Source organism: Eretmochelys imbricata, chromosome 1, assembly GCF_965152235.1.
Source record: "Eretmochelys imbricata isolate rEreImb1 chromosome 1, rEreImb1.hap1, whole genome shotgun sequence".
Taxonomy (NCBI): domain Eukaryota; kingdom Metazoa; phylum Chordata; order Testudines; family Cheloniidae; genus Eretmochelys; species Eretmochelys imbricata.
The window spans coordinates 221,477,041-221,498,434 of NC_135572.1; the positions used below are offsets into that span (position 1 = coordinate 221,477,041).

General features: G+C 48.8%; 1 protein-coding gene across 1 annotated transcript in view; it reads left to right on the forward strand.

Annotated features, from left to right (window-relative positions):
• The window catches only part of LOC144268913 (antigen WC1.1-like), a 45,298-nt gene extending 25,072 nt beyond the window's left edge, over positions 1 to 20,226 (forward strand). Inside the window, exons 5-17 of the mRNA XM_077824243.1 lie at positions 728 to 1,045; positions 1,125 to 1,439; positions 5,732 to 6,044; positions 6,614 to 6,678; positions 6,754 to 7,067; positions 7,527 to 7,536; positions 7,962 to 7,997; positions 8,366 to 8,503; positions 11,090 to 11,185; positions 14,756 to 14,839; positions 18,036 to 18,125; positions 19,093 to 19,236; positions 20,078 to 20,226. Of these exons, the coding sequence (XP_077680369.1) occupies positions 728 to 1,045; positions 1,125 to 1,439; positions 5,732 to 6,044; positions 6,614 to 6,678; positions 6,754 to 7,067; positions 7,527 to 7,536; positions 7,962 to 7,997; positions 8,366 to 8,503; positions 11,090 to 11,185; positions 14,756 to 14,839; positions 18,036 to 18,125; positions 19,093 to 19,236; positions 20,078 to 20,226 (2,072 nt within the window). The remainder of the gene's footprint in view (positions 1 to 727; positions 1,046 to 1,124; positions 1,440 to 5,731; positions 6,045 to 6,613; positions 6,679 to 6,753; positions 7,068 to 7,526; positions 7,537 to 7,961; positions 7,998 to 8,365; positions 8,504 to 11,089; positions 11,186 to 14,755; positions 14,840 to 18,035; positions 18,126 to 19,092; positions 19,237 to 20,077) is intronic.
• The last annotated feature ends 1,168 nt before the right edge of the window (positions 20,227 to 21,394 follow it).

Genomic DNA, 21,394 nt, shown 5'->3' on the forward strand with positions numbered 1-21,394 from the left:
CACTTCATCGGATGCATCCAATGAAGTGAGCTGTAGCTCACGAAAGCTTATGCTCAAATAAATTGGTTAGTCTCTAAGGTGCCACAAGTCCTCCTTTTCTTTTTCCGAATACAGACTAACACGGCTGTTACTCTGAAACCTGTATAACACTAGGAGCTTCTGTACTGGACCCAGGTGAACCAAGAAAGTTGCTACCTACTGAGTAAAGATCAGAGGGAACTAAGGGAATTTACCAAAAATAACCTGTTCTTGACGACCAGGAATCCTGCTCTTCCATTGGCCAAACTCCCTCAAGGCAAACTTGCCTAAATCATTCACGACCCACCTGCTAAGTGCTTGTGCAGACACCGTTCACTGGCTTCCAGGCATTTAAGCCTGGATAAAGTGACTATAAACCTCAGCAGCCATTCCACCACCACACACAGAGACTATTTTCCCAGTCAGTAATCTGCAGGAATTCCCTCGCTCACTCATTTACAGGGGCTGTTAGTAAGCCCTTCTGTCAAGCTCAGAGTGTTACAATCCTTATAGCACCTTCTACTTATGGATTCAAAAGAATAAGTGTCTTCTGACAGAGGTTGTTCCCTTTACCTCTGTGACACACTCTGATCACTGGCTTCTGCCTTCTTATTGAGAAACAGTCCATAATTTCATGCACACTCTGTATTATTTCTAGTGTATAACAGGGAGTGTTCTTCAGTGTGTTTCCCATCTCTCCTGAGCCCAGGTCTCTCTGAATCACTCAGACTGCTGAATGGAGAGAGCCGGTGCGATGGGAGAGTTGAGATTTCCCTCCGTGGTGTGTGGGGCAGAGTGCTGGATGATCAGTGGGACATGGACGATGCCAGCGTGGTGTGCAGGCAGCTCCAGTGTGGAGTCGCTGAGAAAGCTTTTAACCCCACTAAGTCTGAGCAAGGAATGGGGCCTGTGGTGCTGAGAAGGGTCCAGTGTGCAGGAAATGAGACTCGTCTGATTCTCTGTGACAACTCCATGTCTGAGACAGCCCAGGCAGGAATTGCTGAGGACGTCGGTGTCATTTGCTCAGGTGATTCATTTCCAAATCTCACAAACATTTTTTGTTCGGTAGGAAAATACATATTAACAGCTGGGACCTATCCCTGCAGGGAGCCGGCAGATCAGACTGGTGAATGGGACAGGTCGCTGTGCTGGGAGAGTGGAGATTTATTACAATGGCCGATGGGGGACGGTCTGCGACGATTCCTGGGATCTGTCAGACTCCAATGTCATTTGCAAACAACTGGGATGTGGACGTGCCATCAATGCAACTGTCTCTGCTCATTACGGGGAAGGATCCGGGCAGATCTGGCTGGACGATGTGAACTGCTCTGGGAATGAATCCGATCTCTGGGCGTGTCCTTCCGGGGGCTGGGGCCAGCACAACTGCAGACACAAAGAGGACGCGGGAGTTCTCTGCTCAGGTCTGTTCTGGGAATGCTCACGTGAGCTGTGTTACCGGGCAATGTAATGGAGGGGGCAGATGTTTAAGGAGATTGCTGAGAATGATATCTCCCTGACTATCTCTGCCTCCCTTTCCCTAGTTTAACTACCTACCAGGGTCACCATTAGAAAGTCCTCAGCTCTCACCCAGCAGTACTGGAGATATTGCAAGATTTCCCTAAAAAGAAAAGGAGTACTTGTGGCACCTTAGAGACTAACCAATTTATTTGAGCATAAGCTTTCGTGAGCTATAGCTCACTTCATCGGATGCATACTGTGGAAAATACAGAAGATGTTTGCTTTTATACACACAAATCATGAAAAAATGGGTGTTTATCACTACAAAAGGTTTTCTCTCCCCCCACCCCACTCTCCTGCTGGTAATAGCTTATCTAAAGTGATCACTCTCCTTACAATGTGTATGATAATCAAGGTGGGCCATTTACAGCACAAATCCAGGTTTTCTCCCCACCCCCGCCCACACAAACCCACTCTCCTGTTGGTAATAGCTTATCTAAAGTGATCACTCTCCTTACAATGTGTATGATAATCAAGGTGGGCCATTTCTAGCACAAATCCAGGGTTTAACAAGAACGTCTGAGGAAGGGTGGGGGGGGGGGTTAGGAAAACAAGGGGAAATAGGTTAACTTGCATAATGACTGAGCCACTCCCAGTCTTTATTCAAGCCTAAATTAATTGTATCCAATTTGCAAATGAATTCCAATTCAGCAGTCTCTCGCTGGAGTCTGGATTTTACATCCACCAATGTGATATATGCCATCATGTGCCAGCAATGCCCCTCTGCTGTGCACATTGGTCAAACTGGACAGTCTCTATGTAAAAGAATAAATGGACACAAATCAGATGTCAAGAATTATAACATTCATAAACCAGTCGGAGAACACTTCAATCTCTCTGGTCACGCGATTACAGACATGAAAGTTGCGATATTACAACAGAAAAACTTCAAAACCAGACTCCAGCGAGAGACTGTTGAATTGGAATTCATTTGCAAATTGGATACAATTAACTTAGGCTTGAATAGAGACTGGGAGTGGCTAAGTCATTATGCAAGGTAACCTATTTCCCCTTGTTTTTTCCTACCCCCCCCCCCCCCGATGTTCTTGTTAAACCCTGGATTTGTGCTGTAAATGGCCCACCTTGATTATCATACACATTGTAAGGAGAGTGATCACTTTAGATAAGCTATTACCAGCAGGAGAGTGGGGTGGGGGGGAGAGATAACCTTTTGTAGTGGTAAACACCCATTTTTTCATGCTTTGTGTGTATAAAAAGATCTTCTGTACTTTCCACAGTATGCATCCGACGAAGTGAGCTGTAGCTCACGAAAACTTATGCTCAGATAAATTGGTTTGTCTCTAAGGTGCCTCAAGTACTCCTTTTCTTGTTGTAATATCGCAACTTTCATGTCTGCAATCGCGTGACCAGAGAGATTGAAGTGTTCTCCGACTGGTTTATGAATATTATAATTTTTGACATCTGATTTGTGTCCATTTATTCTTTTACGTAGAGACTGTCCAGTTTGACCAATGTACATGGCAGAGGGGCATTGCTGGCACATGATGGCATATATCACATTGGTAGATGTGCAGGTGAACAAGCCTCTGATAGTGTGGCTGATGTTATTAGGCCCTGTGATGGTGTCCCCTAAATAGATATGTGGGCACAGTTGGCAACGGGCTTTGTTGCAAGGATAGGTTCCTAGGTTAGTGGTTCTGTTGTCAGCTATCTAAAGAAGATTGTATCATAGAAAGCAGTGACTGAAAAGGATGCAGGATCCTAGTGGAGAAATAACTGAACATGACTCCCAGTGCCGTGTATGGCAAAATGGGGCTAATGCAAACCTTGGATGTATAAACAGGGGAGTAGTGAGGAGCAGTGAGGACTAGATTTTACTGTTGTATATGGCACTGGTGAGACAAATGCTGGAATACTGTGTCCAGTTCTGATGTCCACAAAAATTTGAGAGGGAGCAGAGAAGTGTCACAGAAGTGATATGAGGGCTTGAAGAAAAGCCTTACGGTGAGAGATTTAAAATGCTGAATCTGTTTAGCTTATCAAAATGATCAAGAGGTAACTTGATTACAGGGCATAAGTCCTGTCACAAGGAGAACATACCACTTCCTAAAGGGCTCTTTAATCTAATGCAGAAAGGCAGAACAAGAGTCAATGGCTAGAAGCTGAAACCAGACAAATTCACATCAGAAATAAGGCCTGGGTTTTTAACAGGGAGGGTGATTAACCATCAGAACAAACTACCAGGGAATGGTGCATTCTGCATCTCTTGAAGTTTTCCTGTCTAGACTGGATGCCTTTCTGGAAGCTATGCTTACATCAAACTCAAGTTATTAGGCTCTATGCAGCTGTTTTACAGACGGTCCAATTATTTGATCTCATGATCCCTGTCACACTATGTGAAGTGGCTCAGGGCACTGAGTGCCCACCTCAGGGCAGATGGTGAGAAACAAGGCAATACCCCAAACTGCTGGTGTGTTCTATAAGTAGATTTCACCAATCCAGTAACAGATGTGAACTCCTGAACCAATGTTCCCTCTACTTTTTACATACATGTGTGGAATGAATTTTGTTCTGTGCACCAGTCTAGAGGTGATGTGTGGTGGGGTTGGGGCCGAGAGGTTTGGAGTGTGGGAGGCGGCTCAGGGCTGGGACAGAGGGTGGTGGTGCACAGGGTGAGGGCTCTGGCTGGAAGTGCGGGCTCTGGGATGGGGGTGGGGATGAGGGGTTTGGGGTTGTGAGGGGGCTCAGGGCTGGGGCGGGGAGTTGGAGTACGGGGGAGTGAGGGCTCCACTGGGGATGGGGCTATGGGGTGGGGCCATGGATGAAGGGTTAGGGTTGCAGGCTGCCCTGGGGCTGCAGTCGGGAGCAAGAACTCCCCCCAGCCCTCTCCTGCTGCAGCAGCCTGGGGCCAGGGGAGAGGCTCCTCTTTCCCTCCTGCGGCAGCTCCAGGCCTGGGGACAGGTGCCTCTCCAGTCCAGGCCCCTGTGGCTGCGTGCCCTTGATAGCCTGCTGTGCGGACACATGGCTGTGCAGCTGAGAGGAAACAGCCCTGGATCACTAAATCTATCTCACCATGGAGTCACAGACAGTCCCCATAGACTCTCCAATCTGTCTCGTCACCCAGACAAACTGGACTTAGTGATAATTGATCACTTACACCAAAAATCACACCACATTCAGGTTTCTTTCAATCCCAAGAGACCAGTCACTTACTCAGATCAGTTGGTACCTTAGATCTTACACCAGAGACGATGCCTGTCGCCAAACCTGTAATAAACTATAGACAGGTTTATTCACCGGGAAAAAGAACTAAAATGGCTATTTACAAGGTAAAAGCAAGCAATCATCTACACACAAATGAGTCACCATTTACACCCGAGGAGTAACAGAGTTGTAGTGATCTGTCAATTCCAAATGTCCTTCAGCACTGACCCAGGGGTAACCCCGTGGGATCTCTGACTTCAGTTTGGTGTCTCTAGCCCTGTCACAGTTCAAAAAACCAAAAGGATGAAAAATCGTCACATTGACTATTTTTATTTCCCTCTTCCAGCTTTCAAAGTGATGGGACCAGGCCATCTGCAGGTACTGCTCCCTGGGGGGGATAAGGCCATTAACCAATCCTTTATATTGTGATGATCCTTGATGGCTCATCTGATTTTGATAGTCTTTGGGGATGGAGAGGGGGAATGATTCCTGTGCCTGAGTTCACAAGTTCAGAGCCAACATTTTCAGTTATAAAGCAACATTTACATTTTTTTTTGTAGCATGGACCACTGAGATTAAAAGTGAGATTAATGCCTGCAGCAACTAACCACCATTTCATAGAGTCTAAGCACAAAATACATTCTGACAAGACTAATACCTGTTTTGAGCAAAACTAACATATAGGTGACCTGGCCTGGTCTCCAGCTATGAGATTGTCAGTTCTCAGCTAATACCTGCAGCCTGGGCAAGAGCTGGCATCTGGCCTGCCAATATCTCAATCCTCTCTGGCCTTAATCGATTACAATTTGTATGTAGCTGCTTGTAAATGGTGGCCTTCCGGAGATGCCCATTGTATTTCTAGGGGGCCTGTGGTGTCCAAAAGAGTCTCTGATTCCTTGAGTGCTTCTGACACTTGCTCCTGCAGAATGATGCACAGGATTGTTAGGAATTGCTGGGATTTCACTCTTCACACCCCAATTCATTTGAGAATCAGACGATTTAAATTCCCCTTTTGTGCATTTCCTTCTAGAGTTCACAGATCTGAGGCTGGTGAGCGACAGTGACTGTGCAGGGCGGCTGGAGGTTTTCTACAATGGGACGTGGGGCAGTGTTTGCTCCAATCAGATGTCTAGAGTCACCCCAGCAATTGTCTGCAAACAGCTGAACTGTGGGGACAAAGGGCAGATTGCAAGAGACTTTGAATATGGAGCAGGTTCTGGTCCCACGTGGCTGGACCACGTTGCATGCAGTGAGCAGCACAGCTCCCTCTGGCAGTGCCCATCAGAGCCCTGGGATCCCAGGTCGTGTGATAACCGAGCAGAAGAGACCCATATTTCTTGCACTGGTAATTCTGAAACTACCTGCATGCGCGCATGCAAACCCACATGTACACGATGTGTTCAATTAATTGAAGGGTTAGGAGAGCACTTTTGTTGTTGTTCACATCTCAGTGTAGGCAGATTTAAATTCTCAACACAAGATACAAACATATTTTCACAGTCTTTTATAGGAATACCCATTTGTCTGATTAACAACAAACATGGAATTTAATCAATTAATTTTAAAAGAGACCGGTGTTGGACACTGCGATAAGGTAGTCTGAGAGCCAAGAAAAGCCTCTCCCTAGAGACAGTCATGAGGCAGCTCTGTGGTTATTAATCCTTTTGGGATGAACTATCAGAGATGGACCCAGGCTGTGCAGTTTGGGTCCGAACTGGAATCCCCCACAAGTCTGGGTGCATGTCGGCCTGTGTGTCTGAGTAACAGCTGAATAGGAAATTAATTATTAAATGACCCAGAGTTCACATTTCAGTTCTCACAGTGCTGAAATTAGGGGGTTAAAATACAGATAAATTCTACTCCCACATCACACACACAGCCCAGTGCATTCACCTCTGCACTTTCTCTCCATTGGAAAAAAAGCAAAACCAACTCAGACCCTGTTTGCCGAATGCCCGAACTCTCCAAACTGCACAGGTATCTCTGCTTCTCACTGTCTCCCTCTTGGTCCCTAAGTTGTCCCAGTAACATGTGAGGTTTCTGCATTTCTAGACCAGGAGAAGTTACGCGTCGTGGGAGGAGAGGACAGATGCTCGGGGAGAGTGGAGGTTTGGTACCGTGGCTCCTGGGGAACAGTTTGTGGTGACTCCTGGGACATGGAGGATGCTAACGTTGTGTGTAAACAACTGGGCTGGGGCTGTGCTGTGTCTGCCCCGGGCGAGGCTGCATTTGGTGAGGGGACTGGACCCATCTGGGTGGAGACGTTGAATTGCAGAGAGACAGAGTCATCTCTCTGGGACTGTCCTGCCAGGCCCTGGGGTGAGAGCAACTGTGGTCATAAGGACAGATTTCAGAGTAGCAGCCGTGTTAGTCTGTATTCGCAAAAAGAAAAGGAGTACTGGCACCCTGCGGAAAAGCCCCTGTGTCTAGCTCCCTTGCTGGGTCCCAAGGCCATAGACTCCATCAGCCAGATGGGTGGGGAGGTGAACAGGCTCCCACTCCTGACCCCAACCTATATGTCCTGCGGTCAGGCCCCTCGGACCCCCAGTGGGAGCGGAAGGTGATGGGCAATGGGGAGACATTCCTGGGGTGGCGAGACCCTGGGACCGAGAGAACTATTGTCAGGCCCCTGGTAGTGCAGCCTCAGATGCTGAGGGGCTGTGTGAGCTGGGTGAGGGTCCCAGGGATGAAGCCCCTTGCCCTGCCTATGGCCCAGATCCCTGTGCAGACCCAGGAGGGGTGGGGCTGGCTGGTCGTTGGGGTTCTCCAGGATACCAGCTGTGAGAGCCAAAAGTACTCCTTTTCTTTTTGTGGTCATAAGGAAGAATTGCTCAGGTGAGTGACAGGAGATGTTTCTGCTACATGCTGTAATTTTCAGGTAGGAGGATGGATCACCCCCCGTCCTGCCCTTTGGTCCCAGACCAGGCCCTCCCATCTCCTGTGTGCTGGAGCATCCTGGATGTTGTGTGATGGATCCTTTCTCGGGTCAGATTGGCTCAGACATCAGCCCACAAGCACTCTGCATCCATCACAGGCCCCAGTGTGCTGGTTTGTTACTAGAGTCCTCATTGCTGTACAGAGCACAAGGGACGTGGGCCCTAAATCACTAACAAACAGGCCCTTTGCTGCTGTGAGGGAGTCTGTGGAGGTGACAGCTGCACAGTGCCCCCAGGGACTCTCAGAGTGAGGTTCCCCCAGGGAACAAACACGTCACCTCCCCCTTGCTCCAGACTCCAACTCTCCTCCCTTTCCCTTTGCAGGTCTGACAGAAAGGACAGATTCTCTGAGTACCGCAGGTAAAGCATCCCCCTCCTCCCATCAAGGGTTAAATTTCCCTGGGGCTGGGTCACAGAGGAGGAGCTGCAAGCTGCAGCCTGAGGGAAGGAGCTCCTTTCCATGGCTTGTGACATCTGAAGGCGAATGACACCTGGGTGGGAGCTGCAGACCCTGCTGAGCAGGAGGATTCCTGTCTGTTGGCTCCAGCTGACAGGGCAGGGCCAATGATTTCAAGAGCAGCCTGTGAGCTTCCCCCATGGTGCACAGGCTGTGTCCCAGCCCATTACCCTGCTGTCCTGGGCCCTGCAATGAGTGACTGGGGAGCTCCCTGGGGCCCCCCGACTCTCACAGGCTAATCTGTCCCTGTTGCATGTTCATTTCCATCCAGCTCCCCTGCGCCGCCCTCCGACCAACAGTGGGAGAGTCACGGTGCCCGTGGTCATCTGCATTATCCTGGGGGCCCTGCTCTGCCTGGTCTTAATCATCCTGGGGGCACAGGTGCAAAGTGCCAGGGCACAGCGCAGAGGTGGGTCCTGACTGGTGTCACTGTGTGAAATGCCTCTGCAACAGGGTCAGGCTGGGTGGGGTGGCTGAGGGTGCCTAATTCCTCTCTCATTTAGTACTGTGTTAACTGTCTGGCAGTAGAACTCCCCAGCCATCAAATCTGGAGCTGATACTAGCTAGGGAGGGTCATAGTTTCAGGGAAGCTGCACCTGTACCCCCCACCTTCCGGTGATCCATTCCAGGAGTGCCCAGTCAGGCCTCGGGCCTCCAGCCATCACCTGTCTCTGGGTAGAACCCCCCATCCCACCTCCTACTGACCAGGGGGCTTTAAGGCTGCACAGCCCCCTGCCTTCCACTGTGATACCCCGAGCAAACCAGTCTGCTTACAGGCCAGCCCCATGCTGTGCGTTGTCCCCAAGGGCTATGAGCAGTGTATTGCCAGCAGTCCCAAGTCACAACCCAGCTCTCTCTCAGCAGACTGCACCTTGTTAGTAGGATAAAAGCATCACAGAGAAAACATAAAAAGAAAAGGAGGACTTGTGGCACCTTAGAGACTAACACATTTATTTGAGCGTAAGCTTTCGTGGGCTACAACTCACTTCATCAGATGCATGCAGTGGAAAATAAAGTGGGGAGATTTTATATACACAGAGAACATGAAACAATGGGTGTTACCATACAGCACTGTAACCAGAGTGATCAGGTAAGGTGAGCTATTACCAGCAGGAGAGTGGGGGCTGGTGAACCTTTTGTAGTGATAATCAAGGTGGCCCAGGGGAACCTTTTGTAGTGATAAGCAAGGTGGGCCATTTCCAGCAGTTACTGTAAATGGCCCACCTTGATTATCACTACAAAAGGCCCCGTTCCTCCCGCTCTCCCGCTGGTAATAGCTCACCTTACCTGATCACTCTCCTTACAGTGTGTTTACCTTTCTGGAGTTGTTTACAATCTCAGTGATTTATCTTAATCACCCTTCACCTCCCCCCGCCCCCCCACCCCTGAGACTGTTTTTTCTTCCTGGAGGAGCTGTGGAAATCCTCCCAAGTGCAGTAGAACACAATCATACACAAACCATTCACAGATTTACTAGAGTGGTTCCCAAAGATCCTGCGTGGGGCTGCAATATCTGTCACAGGGAGGGGTTCTGAATATCAGTGTGGTGAGACATCATGGAATGGGACCTAGAGAAATTGGACATATTGTCGGGGGGGAAAAGGTGTATAAAATCGAGCTGTGGTAAATAGTTGCAAAGAGAGAGATCCAGTAGAAAGGACAATCTTAGGAAGGAGAAATGCTGGAAAAGGAGTATTATACTATGTTGTACTCATAGGTGGCATTTAGAGGATTTTATAGCTATAAAACAGAACAACATTAGCTGCCAGCTGCTTGGAAAGAGGGAAGGGAATGAGATTGCCATGAACATACACGTAACATGGACAAATTTGCAGTAAGACAATGACTCTAATCAGATCTCATGCTTCAGGGCTTCAGCCAGTCGCCCGCAGGGGTCAGGAAGGAATTTGGGGAAGCCTCTATATTTGTTTTTCGTCTTGTTTTGTTTCTTGCCCTCCTCTGAAGCATGAGACATTAGCTACAGAGAGATATGTGACACTGGATGGGCTGAACCATCGCTCTGAGGTGGTATAGAGAAACCTCTTTCTAAGATGTCTGGCTGGTGTGTCTTTTCCACATGCTCAGGGTCAAACCAATTGCCAGTTTGGGGGTCAGGAAGGAATTTTGCCACAGATCAGACTGGCAAAAAGGGACCTTGGGAGATTTTTATCTTCCTCTAAAGCATGGAGCCTGCCAGGATTATCTAGGCATCTCTCATCTCGTCAGTTCCCTGCCATTGTAGGGACCTTGGGCATCGGTAGTACCTTAGTCCCCAGGGTTGTCCCTATGGGGGTGCAGGGCCTGGGGCGGAAGTGACAAATCTGTCACTTTCGGGACCAACCCGTCAATTCCGGGACCGACTGCCCCAGCCAATCAGTCTGCCCTTGGGGGCCTCCAAAGCACGGGGTCTGGAGAGGTTGCCCCGATTCGCTGTACCCAAGGGATGGCTCTGTTAGTCCCTCGTGTTTTCTACCTGTGGCACACAAGAGTTTATTCCCCTAAAGAAAGAAATGCTTTAGTCTAAGTGCATCTTTGGGCTCAAACCTAGGGGTGAATTGCAGTGGCCTGTGTTATACAAGAGGTCAGACTAGATGTTCTAATGGTCCTGTCTGGCCTTAAAGTCGATGAAAAAAAAAGGTTATCACCATTTTGCAGATGAGTGTAAACACCAGCGTGGGGGAAGAATTATTTAAGCTGCTCCAAAGGGGAATAATCAGGAATAATGGGATGAGATTGAAAAGGGAACAGTTAAGATGAATGTGAGGAAGCTTTCTGACAGTGGTCTAGCCCTGGGAACCATCGTCAAAGGGATGCTGTGGAGAGGGACATTGTCCCTGTCACCTGGCTCATTTAAATCTAGCCTGGACACAGCAGTGGGAATGTGCTGTAGGGTTCAGGCTGACACTGGGCTCAGGGGAGAGGGGCTGAATGAGCTAACAGTGTTTCCCATTTCTGGTTTCTCTGACCCTGTGCAAACCCTGCCCTTTGTTTTCAGGCTCCAGAAGACCCTTGGATCACTTCCCTGAGGCCGTGTACGAGGAGATTGATTATAACCTGATGAGAGAGAAGCAGGAGATGTTCAGTCGCTCAGGTCTGTGGGTCTCACTCTTAACAGGCAGCAGCTATCTAATGCCCTGTCCATCTGAGGCCCTGACCCAGAGTTAAATCACTGCAGCGTCAGCCCTGTGAGCTTGTCGCTGGAGCTGGGCACAAGTCTCCATTGCAAAATGTTTTGGTGAAAAATGCAGATTCAGAGACAGCGAAACATTTCACAAATTCCTGTCAATTTCACCCAATTGTTCCAAATACACACAGAACGATTCATTTCAATTCAACACTTTCTAAAGAAAACATTTTGGGTTTTTTTCAATTTGATGTTACTTTTCCATCAGACATTTCCTTTAATTTTATCTATCTATCTATCTATCTAAACCCCACATATCCAAAAGAACATCAAATGGTTTCATTCAACATAAAACCTTTTTTTTAACTTTTGCACTTGCCAAAGTTTTAAAAAAGTCATTTTTGGCTCAACCCAAAACATTTTTTATTGTATTATTATTATTGTTATTTTTACAATTGCCAAAGAACCAAAACATCTGTTTTTTTGCCAGGCTCTAGCATCTGAGGTGAGACCAGCCGTTACTCATGTAGACTAACGTTGCCAGGAGTCCAGTTTTTAACCAGAATCCCCAGTCAAAAAGTGACCCTGGCGGCTCCAGTCAGCATTGCTGTCTGGGCCGTTAAAAGTCCAGTCGGTGGCACAGCGGGGCTAAGGCAGGCTCCCTGTCAAGGTTCCTTCCCCACTCTGAACTCTAGGGTACAGATGTGGGGACCTGCATGAAAACCTCCTAAGCTTACTTTTACCAGCTTAGGTTAAAACTTCCCCAAGGTACAAATTAATTTTTCCCTTTGCCCTTGGAATTTCCACTGCCACCACCAAACTTTAACTGGGTTTACTGGGAAATGTAGTTTGGACACGTCTTTCCCCCCAAAATCCTCCCAGCCCTTGCACCCCACTTCCTGGGGAAGGTTTGGTAAAAATCCTCACCAATTTGCATAGGTGACCACAGACCCAAACCCTTGGATATTAGAACAATGAAAAAGCATTCAGTTTTCTTACAAGAAGACTTTTAATAGAAGTAAAGGAATCACCTCTGTAAAATCAGGATGGTAGACACCTTACAGGGTAATTAGATTCAAAACATAGAGAATCCCTCTAGGCAAAACCTTAAGTTACAAAAAAGACACACAGAAAGGGATAGTCATTCTATTCAGCAGAGTTCTTTTCTCAGCTATTTAAAGAAATCATAATCTAACACATACCTAACTAGATTACTCACTAAAAGTTCTAAGACTCCATTCCTGTTCTGTCCCTGGCAAAAGCAGCATACAGACAGACCCAGACCCTTTGTTTCTCTCCCTCCTCCCAGCTTTTGAAAGTATCTTGTCTCCTCATGGGTCATTTTGGTCAGGTGCCAGCGAGGTTACCTTTAGCTTCTTAACCCTTTACAGGTGAGAGGATTTTTCCTCTGGCCAGGAAGGATTTTAAAGGGGTTTACCCTTCCCTTTATATTTATGACACTCCCTATCTGCCCTGGCTCCATGCAGCTCCCAGAAGCGTCTGGCATGTCCCTGCGGCCCCGAGGCACAGGGGCGCCCATGGAAGCTCTGCACGCTGCCCCTGCCTCAAGTGCCAGCTCCACTGCTCCCATTGGCTGAGAACCAGCCGGATCCCACACCCCGAATCCCCTGTTCCAGTTCGGAACACCCCTCCCACACTCTCACTCCCTCCCCGACCCCGCACCCTCCACCCGCACCCCAACTCCCTGCCCAGGCTCTGAGCCGCCTCCCGCACTCAAACTCCCTCCTGGAGCCTGCACCCTGCACCCCCTCCTGAACCTCAACCCCCTGCCCCAGCCCTGATCATCCTCCTGCATCCCAAACCCCTCATCCCTGGCCCCACCCCAGAGCCCACACCCCCAGCCAGAGCGTGCACCCCCTCCCACAACCCACCCCCCTGCTCCAGCACTGAGCCCAATCCTGCACTCCAAACCCCTTGGCCCCACCCCAAGCCCGCACTCCCAGCTGGAGCCCTCACTACCTCCCATACCCCAACCCCCTCCAGCAGGTCAGAACCCCTTCCCACATCCGAACACCCGCCCACATCCAAACTCCCTCCCAGAGCCCGCACCCTGATCCCCCTCCTGCACCCCAACCCCCTTTCCAAGCCCTGAGCCCCCTCCCACACCCAAAATCCTTCCCAGAGCCCACACCCCAAATCCCCTCCCACACCCCAACCCCTGCCCCAGCCCTGAGCCCTCTCCCAGAGGCCGAACCCTGCACCCCCCTGCACCCCAACCCCCTACCCCAGCCCAGAGCCCCCTCCTGTACCTCAAACCTCTCACCCCCCACCCTACCCCAGAGCCCCTCCCACACCCCAACCCCTGCCCCAGCCCTGAGCCCCCTCCTGTACCTCAAACCTCTCACCCCCCACCCTACCCCAGAGCCCCTCCCACACCCCAACCCCTGCCCCAGCCCTGAGCCCCCTCCTGTACCTCAAACCTCTCACCCCCCACCCTACCCCAGAGCCCCTCCCACATCCTGAAATCCTCATTTCTGACCCCACCCCAAAGCCCACACCCCCAGCTGGAGCCCTCACCCCCTCCCGCACCCCGACCCCCTGCCCCAGCCCAGTGAAAGTGAGTTGAAGGTGGGGAAGAGTGAACGAGAGAAGGAGTGGGGCTTGAGTGAGTGGGGGGCAGGGCCTCAGAAAAGGGGAAGACCGGGGCAGGGCTGGAAAGGGGCGGAAGAAAGGTGTTTTGTTTTGGCTTCCTTCCTACCATGCTCTAGGAGCCGCAATTGTAGGGACAGTTAATGTCACCGTGCCCGTCCTGCAGTCTTGGAGTGTAACCAGTGAAGGGTCAGGAAAGTGACTGTCTGAGGCCAGGCTAAACTATCATTTGAAAATTGCTTCGGAGCTTTGCGGCAGGGGATGTTCTGTGTCCCCCTCCCACCACAGCCACTGGTCTGCTGGGTGGGATCCTTCCTGACCCCAGAGCAGAGAGATCAGCCCAGGAGAGCCTCATGGCTTTGAGTCCCGGCCCTTTTATCCTTTGTGCCCTTTTGTCTCCATGTCTGATGGGAACATCCTGCCCCAGGGCTGTGCTGTGGTGGGGCTCTGGGAACATGCTCAGGGCATCTCCCAGCACCACTGCCAAGATAATGAGAGTGAATCACAGACTCTGCTCTGGGCCTGTCTTGGCCTAATCTGGAAACACCATGGAGAGCTGATCGACTGATTCATGGGGGAGGTGGATATTTACCGTTAAGCAGGAGGAGTCCCCTCGGTGGCTGAGGTGGCCAGGACCATTGTGGAACTTCCCTGGACCAGCAGCCAGACATGTGGCCTTCGCTCACCCCAGGATATTTCAGGTCAGATTGTAGAATCCCTTCAGTCACATTTACCCCAGAAATATGGAGATTTCTCTTGGGAACGCTGTGTCAGCCTCTCACCGCTCAGAATCGCTGTGATTCAGCATCTTCTCTGGAAGAAGGAATAGACTGAGACTGGAAATCTCACTCCAGGCCCCGGATGTGTTCCCTGTCCCTCAGTTCTGCTGTTCTCACTGTGATAAATTTCTGGTTCTCGTCTCTCCAGGCTCCTATTCAGATGACTCAGTGACGAAGCTGCAGTATTACACCGGGGACAGCGAGGGGGAAAATGATCCTGGATCAGAACAAGGTAATGAGGAGGAGTAGACTTAGGCTGAGAGACCCAAATCTGGGCAGAGAACAGAATTTCTATGATGCTTGCTGCAGTTGCAGCCATTTCCCCCGCACCGTTCCCATTTTACACAGTCAGGTCTAATCCCATTGAACAGGATTTCTGTCAGAATCTCAGGATGGAAACATGTGGCCATCTCCTTAGCACAGATCCCTCTGAGTGGCTCCCAGTGACCTCCCCAGGTGAGGAGCTGGAAGAGATGGGGTCTTTTCTTGGGTGTCAGGCATCAGGGCCCAGCAGGGCTCATCTTACACCCATGAAAGAGAGGGGAAGATTGTCCTGTGTTGTTATTACAGATGGGCTCAGACAAACTCACTGATCCGAACCCACCAGAACTTTGTGGGAGGGGGGATTTACTGATTCTGACTCAGCTTCGGATCTCAGTTTTGCAGCTGGCACCTGTCACTATATCAAGCTGAAGTAAAACCCTAGTTGTGAACTTCCTGTCCTGGGCCCATCTCTAATTATAAATGGGGCGGCATTTCTACCCCAGCTGCTCTCAAGGGAGTCCATGAATTTGGGCCCTTTGGGAGTTTAGCCTGTGGCTGGGGGAGGAGACACTGAGCAAATGAGCTAATTCCTGAGAAGCTGGAGCGCTGCCAAGCTGAGCCCTGGGCTGCCTGAGACGCTAGTGGAGAGCAGGAAAAGGATCAGGCCAGTCCCCTCCTAGCAGGAGATTTAATTCCCATGCATAAATGCTGACTTTTGGTTTTCCCGGTGGGTGCTTCCAAAGAGGCGTGCGTTGTGGGGCGGATGGTGGGAGGGAGCACTCAGCCAGTTTTTGGGGGAGGCTCTTTTCAGCATGTTTAGACACTTCTTTCGTAGTCTAGTTATTGAATGTGTCTAGCATTGGTATCTTTACTATTTTAATAATGTTATGAATATTCAGTTGTTATGAACTACATAATTTCTTTAGCATGAATTACAATATAGTAAAATCATTGCAATCACCTACAAGCTGTCTTCACTAACATCCCAATCTTATTTACATCTAGTTCCCTGGTATTGTCCCGATGCATGTTAAGGACAGCTACATTCTTAAGTTGCATCTGTCCCATTGAGGACTGAAAATCATTTTAAAATCTTCTGAAGCTGGAGAATGAGTTCAGGATGACACAGGCACCGTGAGAAGGATTCTTATAAATTTGCAGTACTCTGGAAACATAGTGCTTCCAGAGTACTGCAAATGACTCCACAATCTCTTTCTTGATGGGTAACAGCTAATTCAAGCACCATCATTTTGTACGTATAGTTGGGATTATATTTTGCCATGTGCATGACTTTGCATTTAACATTAAATTTCATCTGCCATTCTGTCGCCAAGTCACCCAGTTTTGTAAGATACCTTTGTAACTCTTTGCCATCAGCTTTGGACTTAACTATCAGGAGTAATTTTGTATAGTCTGCAAAGTTTGCCACCTCACTGTTTACCCCTTTTTGCAGATTATTGATGAATATGTTGAACAGCACCGGTCCCAGTACAGACCCCTGGGGGACACCACTATTTACTTCTCTCCATTTTGAAAACGGACCATTTATTCCTCCCCTTTGTTTCCTATCTTTTAACTGGAGTGCCTGGGAATGCTTTCAGGATCACCATCAAGCGGAGTGCCCCAAGGGTCGGTCCTGGGGCCGCTTCTGTTCAACATCTTTATTAATGATCTGGATGATGGGATTAATTGCATGCTCAGCAAGTTCGCAGATGAGACTAAACTGCGGGGAGAGGTTGATACACTGGAGGGTAGGGGTAGGGTCCAGAGTGACGTAGACAAATTGGAGGATTGGGCCAAAAGAAATCTGGTGAGATTCAACAAGGACAAGTGCAGAGTCCTGCACTTAGGAAGGAAGAATCCCATGCACCGCTACAGGCCAGGGACCGACTAGGTAAGCAGCAATTCTGCAGAAAAGGAGCTGGGGATTACAGTGAATGAGAAGCTGGATATGAGTCAGCAGTGTGCCCTTGTTGCCAAGAAGGCCAATGGCATTTTAGGCTGCATTAATAGGAACATTGCCAGCAGATTGAAGGAAGTGATTGTTCCCCTCTATTTGGCACTGGTGAGGCCACACCTGGAGTATTGCGTCCAGTTTTGCGCCCCCCCTCTACAGAAAGGATATGGACAAATTGGAGAGAGTCTAGTGATTAGGGGGCTGGGGCACATGATTTATGAGGAGAGGCTGAGGGAACTGGGCTTGTTCAGTCTGCAGAAGAGAAGAGTGAGGGGGGGATTTGATAGCAGCCTTCAACTAGCTGAAGGGGGTTCCAAAGAGGATGTAGCTCGGCTGTTCTCAGGGGTGGTAGATGACAGAAGAAGAAGCAATGGTCTCAAGTTGTAATGGGGGAGGTCTAGGTTGGATATTAGGAAACGCTATTTCACAAGGAGGGTGGTGAGGCACTGGAATGGGTTACCTAGGGAGGTGGTGGAATCTCCGTCCTTAGAGGTTTTTAAGGCCCGGCTTGACAAAGCCCTGGCTGGGATGATTTAGTTGGTGTTAGTCCTGCTCTGAGCAGGGGGTGGGACTAGATGACCTCCTGAGGTCTCTTCCAACCCTAATCTTCTATGATTCTATGATCTAATTATCCTTAATTAATTAAATTTGATTTAATGAGAAGCCTTTTGTTGTCTTCATCACCCTGCCTCTGTTTATAATCAAACTCCCTGAGCCAAGGGCAGAACTCATCACTTTCCACGCTCAGGCTCGGGCTCCTGGGTGCTGAGCAGCCACTATTTTTTTCCCATGGGTGTTTGAGCCCAGGAGCACCCACGGAGTCAGCGCCTATGTGCAGAGAGGAGGTTCCCCCTCCCAGTGTAACAGGAAAATTCAAACCTGTCTGCAGAGATCAGCTGAATTCACACAGGCCGGCTCTGGCCTGGCAACGCCCGTGTTCCAGCCTGTTATCTCAGTACAACCCGGATCCTGCTCCCATGGAAACACTTGAAAGAGCTGCTGTTGGATTCTGCAGGGACAGGATTGGCCCCGAGTTATTTCTGGGACTCCTGTTTTACTGTAGTTCTCTGACTTGTGCCCCTCTCCCCATGGGCCCCTGCGACTTCCCCTCACACGTGCCATGACAAACAGCTCTAGTTAGAAGGGACACCTACGCTGAAGAGACACTGCTGGTGCCATGGGCTGAGTGTGGTGTTTGCTGTTCCAGAGGGAGCTTCCCCGGGGGGGTCTCAGTTGGATTACGATAACGTGGAGGAGCCTGCCTTGAACAACGTCCCCCAGACTCCAGACGGCCGAGGTGAGCAGTGAATCTGCCTCTTGGAAGCAACGTCACCCTGACAAAAAACTAACTGTATTTTCCAGTAGGGACAATAGTGGTTTGTTAAGAAAACCAGGGAGTTCACCCACCAGTATTCTCTATTGGTGTAACGCTGGGGGCGCTGACCAGGTGCATGACAAGAGCTGTGTGGAGGCCCAGGTGTAGGGAAGCGTGTGATGTCCTAGGTCATGACAGAGGCCCATTGCAGGGATGGAAGGAGCAGTTCGCTCAGCAGCTGTCCATGCTGTACTTGGCTCAGGTCACTGCCTTGTGACCCTCACTGCCAGGAGCACTAGGGTTCCTCACTATTTATAAAGACAACACAAATCAGAGATCTCTACAATGCAGCAATGTTCCCTGAAAGCCTTTCCTGGCATGCAGCTATTGCAGCTTATATACATCTGTGTCAGACACGCTGTGACAGGGGGTGGGTGGGACATGGAGATTTTAAACCCAAGGGCCCATGTCCCATCCTTATTAGCTAGCCCAGTGGTATCAGTAGGTTGGAGACTGATGGCAGTTTATGGGGTGAACTTTATCAGGAGAACACACTGAAAAGACATTATCTTAAAAATGTCAAGTTTAGAAAGCCAGGAACAAATCCTGGGCAATTCCAAGTCATTTACATTTGTAATTATTATAATAGCATGCCTTGTGGAGCAATCCCTCTGGACTAGATCCCAGTCACCTCTTTCTATAACTCCCGCTCTGCCTCGTCATCTGAGAGCTCTAGGATCCACTCAACCAGCAATTGAAATGTATCAAATCAGTGTGATATGTGAAATCCCCCAGTCTAAGGGTTCCAGAAGGGGCTCCTCTTCCTGTCCTGAGGGTGGAAGTGCTGAGAGATCTGCAGGGACCAGTGAGGCTGGTGCATCTGCAGCTTGTAGTTTATTTCTATCTCCACTGTGACTATTCTCTTAATTACTTCACATCTTTACGTCAGATGCCCCTGTGCTGCCTGGAGATGTCCCAGGGGATGGTTATGATGATGCCAGAGAAGTATCTGACCCTGAAGGTGACATTGGCTTGGGGCAGAATGATGAGGAAGGCACTGAGGCGAGTGACAGGAACGGGGATTCACAAAGAGGTGAGTTTGCAATTCACACTGTCTCTGCAGAGTGGGAGGGCTGGAAATGTGAGGTACGCAGCAAGGGGACAAACCTGGCCAACCCAGTGCCTGTGAGAAAAACTCTCCTTCTCTCTTCTTTTCATTCCCTCAAAGCAGAGGCTTCAGTGCCTGCAATGGTGACAGAAAAAGTGGGGTCCTTGCTGTATGATATTTCATGGTCAAACCAGCAAGATCCTTCAATCTCTAGGTTCAAATCCTTGTGTGGCTGCCACACCCTGGATTACTGGATTGCTACCAATTTACTGTGCGTGTATCTTTTGGGCAGAATCTTATAAATCAAAGTCCTGTTAATGCTGCACAAATGTTAAAGAGCTTGTGAGACTTCCTGTAAAAGTTGGGCATTTGCCCATTATCCTTGGCCAATATCTCCCCTCCCCTCCCCATTGTGTCATCAGCAGAGACACCACCAGCTACTCCAGAGGAGGTGCAGTGGTGATGAAATGTGCATTGCTTCGTACTTGATAAGGATTATGTGTTCATGTTTGTTGTTAGGGCAGAGTGAATTATACAATGTCCTTAACTAAGAGCTCCTTGCTCGTAAGTGATTGGGTTTTGTACATGAAGTGACAGGTAAATACAGTTGTCACTTGGCACCTTTAAATGGTCAGGAAACCAAGGGTTTTACTTCCAAAATACGTACAGAGGTGATGGATTAAAACTTGTCATGGACCCAGTCAGAAGAACGAAGAGGGAACATTTTCTAACCCATTTTGCAGAGTGCGCTCCACCCTTGCTATGCAGCCAGACCTAGCTATAAAACGGATCCACTGACTGTATGTGTCTCCCTTGGTATTTTCAGGTTGGAATCTGCACTCACTAAGGAATGAAGGTGTTTCTGGGATGGAGAAGGATACCCCATTCCTGCCTCCTGGAGACACAACTTACGATGATGTGGGACATGGTGACTCTGGGAGATCAGTATCAGAACAATGTGATTGGACAAAATAACCTTGTGATGATGTAAAAGCTTTGCCTTTTTCTCTGAGAAATGTTTCCTTTGGCCTGATGCCCAGAGACAGACCCTGCCTGGTAGATAGACAAAGCAGGTGTTTTTATAGAATTTGTAAGAAGTTGCAGGAAATTCAACGGCGAGTGGGAAAAGGTTCACAAATTTCCTCTGTATAACGTCCCACTGATTGGCCAGGATGGACTTTTCCTGCTTTTTTATCCCTGCAATTTCTTCAGCTTCATTTTGTGCCTTTTTCTTATTAAATCCTTTCTGAAAGTCTTCCCCATAGTGGAAGTTTTTCTTGCCAGATGAATTATGCAATTTCCAGTGTTCACGATGGGGAGAGGCTGAGATTGAACAAACCAAAAGATAAGGATGGGCCACCTCTGGGTATAGCCGGCTGTTTGGTGGGAGGTGAGTTTACACTGAATGTTCTATCAGGCATGTGGTAAAAGTGAGACACCAGCAAGAGAACATTCTGAGATGAGCAACAAGGTTATTCCTAAACTGAATTCAGATTTGAAACTTTCATTGAATCCAAGGAGATCAATGGGAAATTCTCCCTGGGTAATTCACACCTGAAATTAAACAAATAGTGAAAAGAATTCCTCATTAGCGATAAATAGAGAGGATGAATGTTTCTGCTCGGATGATAAATGAATTTTATTGACAATAGTGACAAGGGGAAGGTTAATCAGAGTCTGGATTTCCACTAAAACAATAAGGCTACAACAAGTAACAAGTCACTGAGTTCTCACAAGAAACCCCATTAAAACTAATCATCTTCGCACAGTGGCATGTTCATTTCCATGACAATCTACAAATACAGTTTAAAATCAATGCTGAGCCGAGTACTGACCAGTGCAGAAGCCAAAAGTGTTCTAATTAATCCTCAGAGAAGTAAATACCAGAATGCTTGCAGAGTACATTGCTATTTCACAGAGGTGTCTGTCTTTCCTTCACCACAAATCCTGCATTCAGCTTGGTCACTTCATCTGTACACGGACACAATGGAAATAGAAAAGGTCCAGTCAAGAGTCAGGGCTGTTCAGGCCGAGTGTCTGGGGTGCCTCTCCAGTCCAATCTCTAGTCAAGCAGGAGGAAGACTTGTGTGTGCCTGCCATGGCTCAGATCCCACCTCCACTGGCCTTGGGCAACACAAGTCCT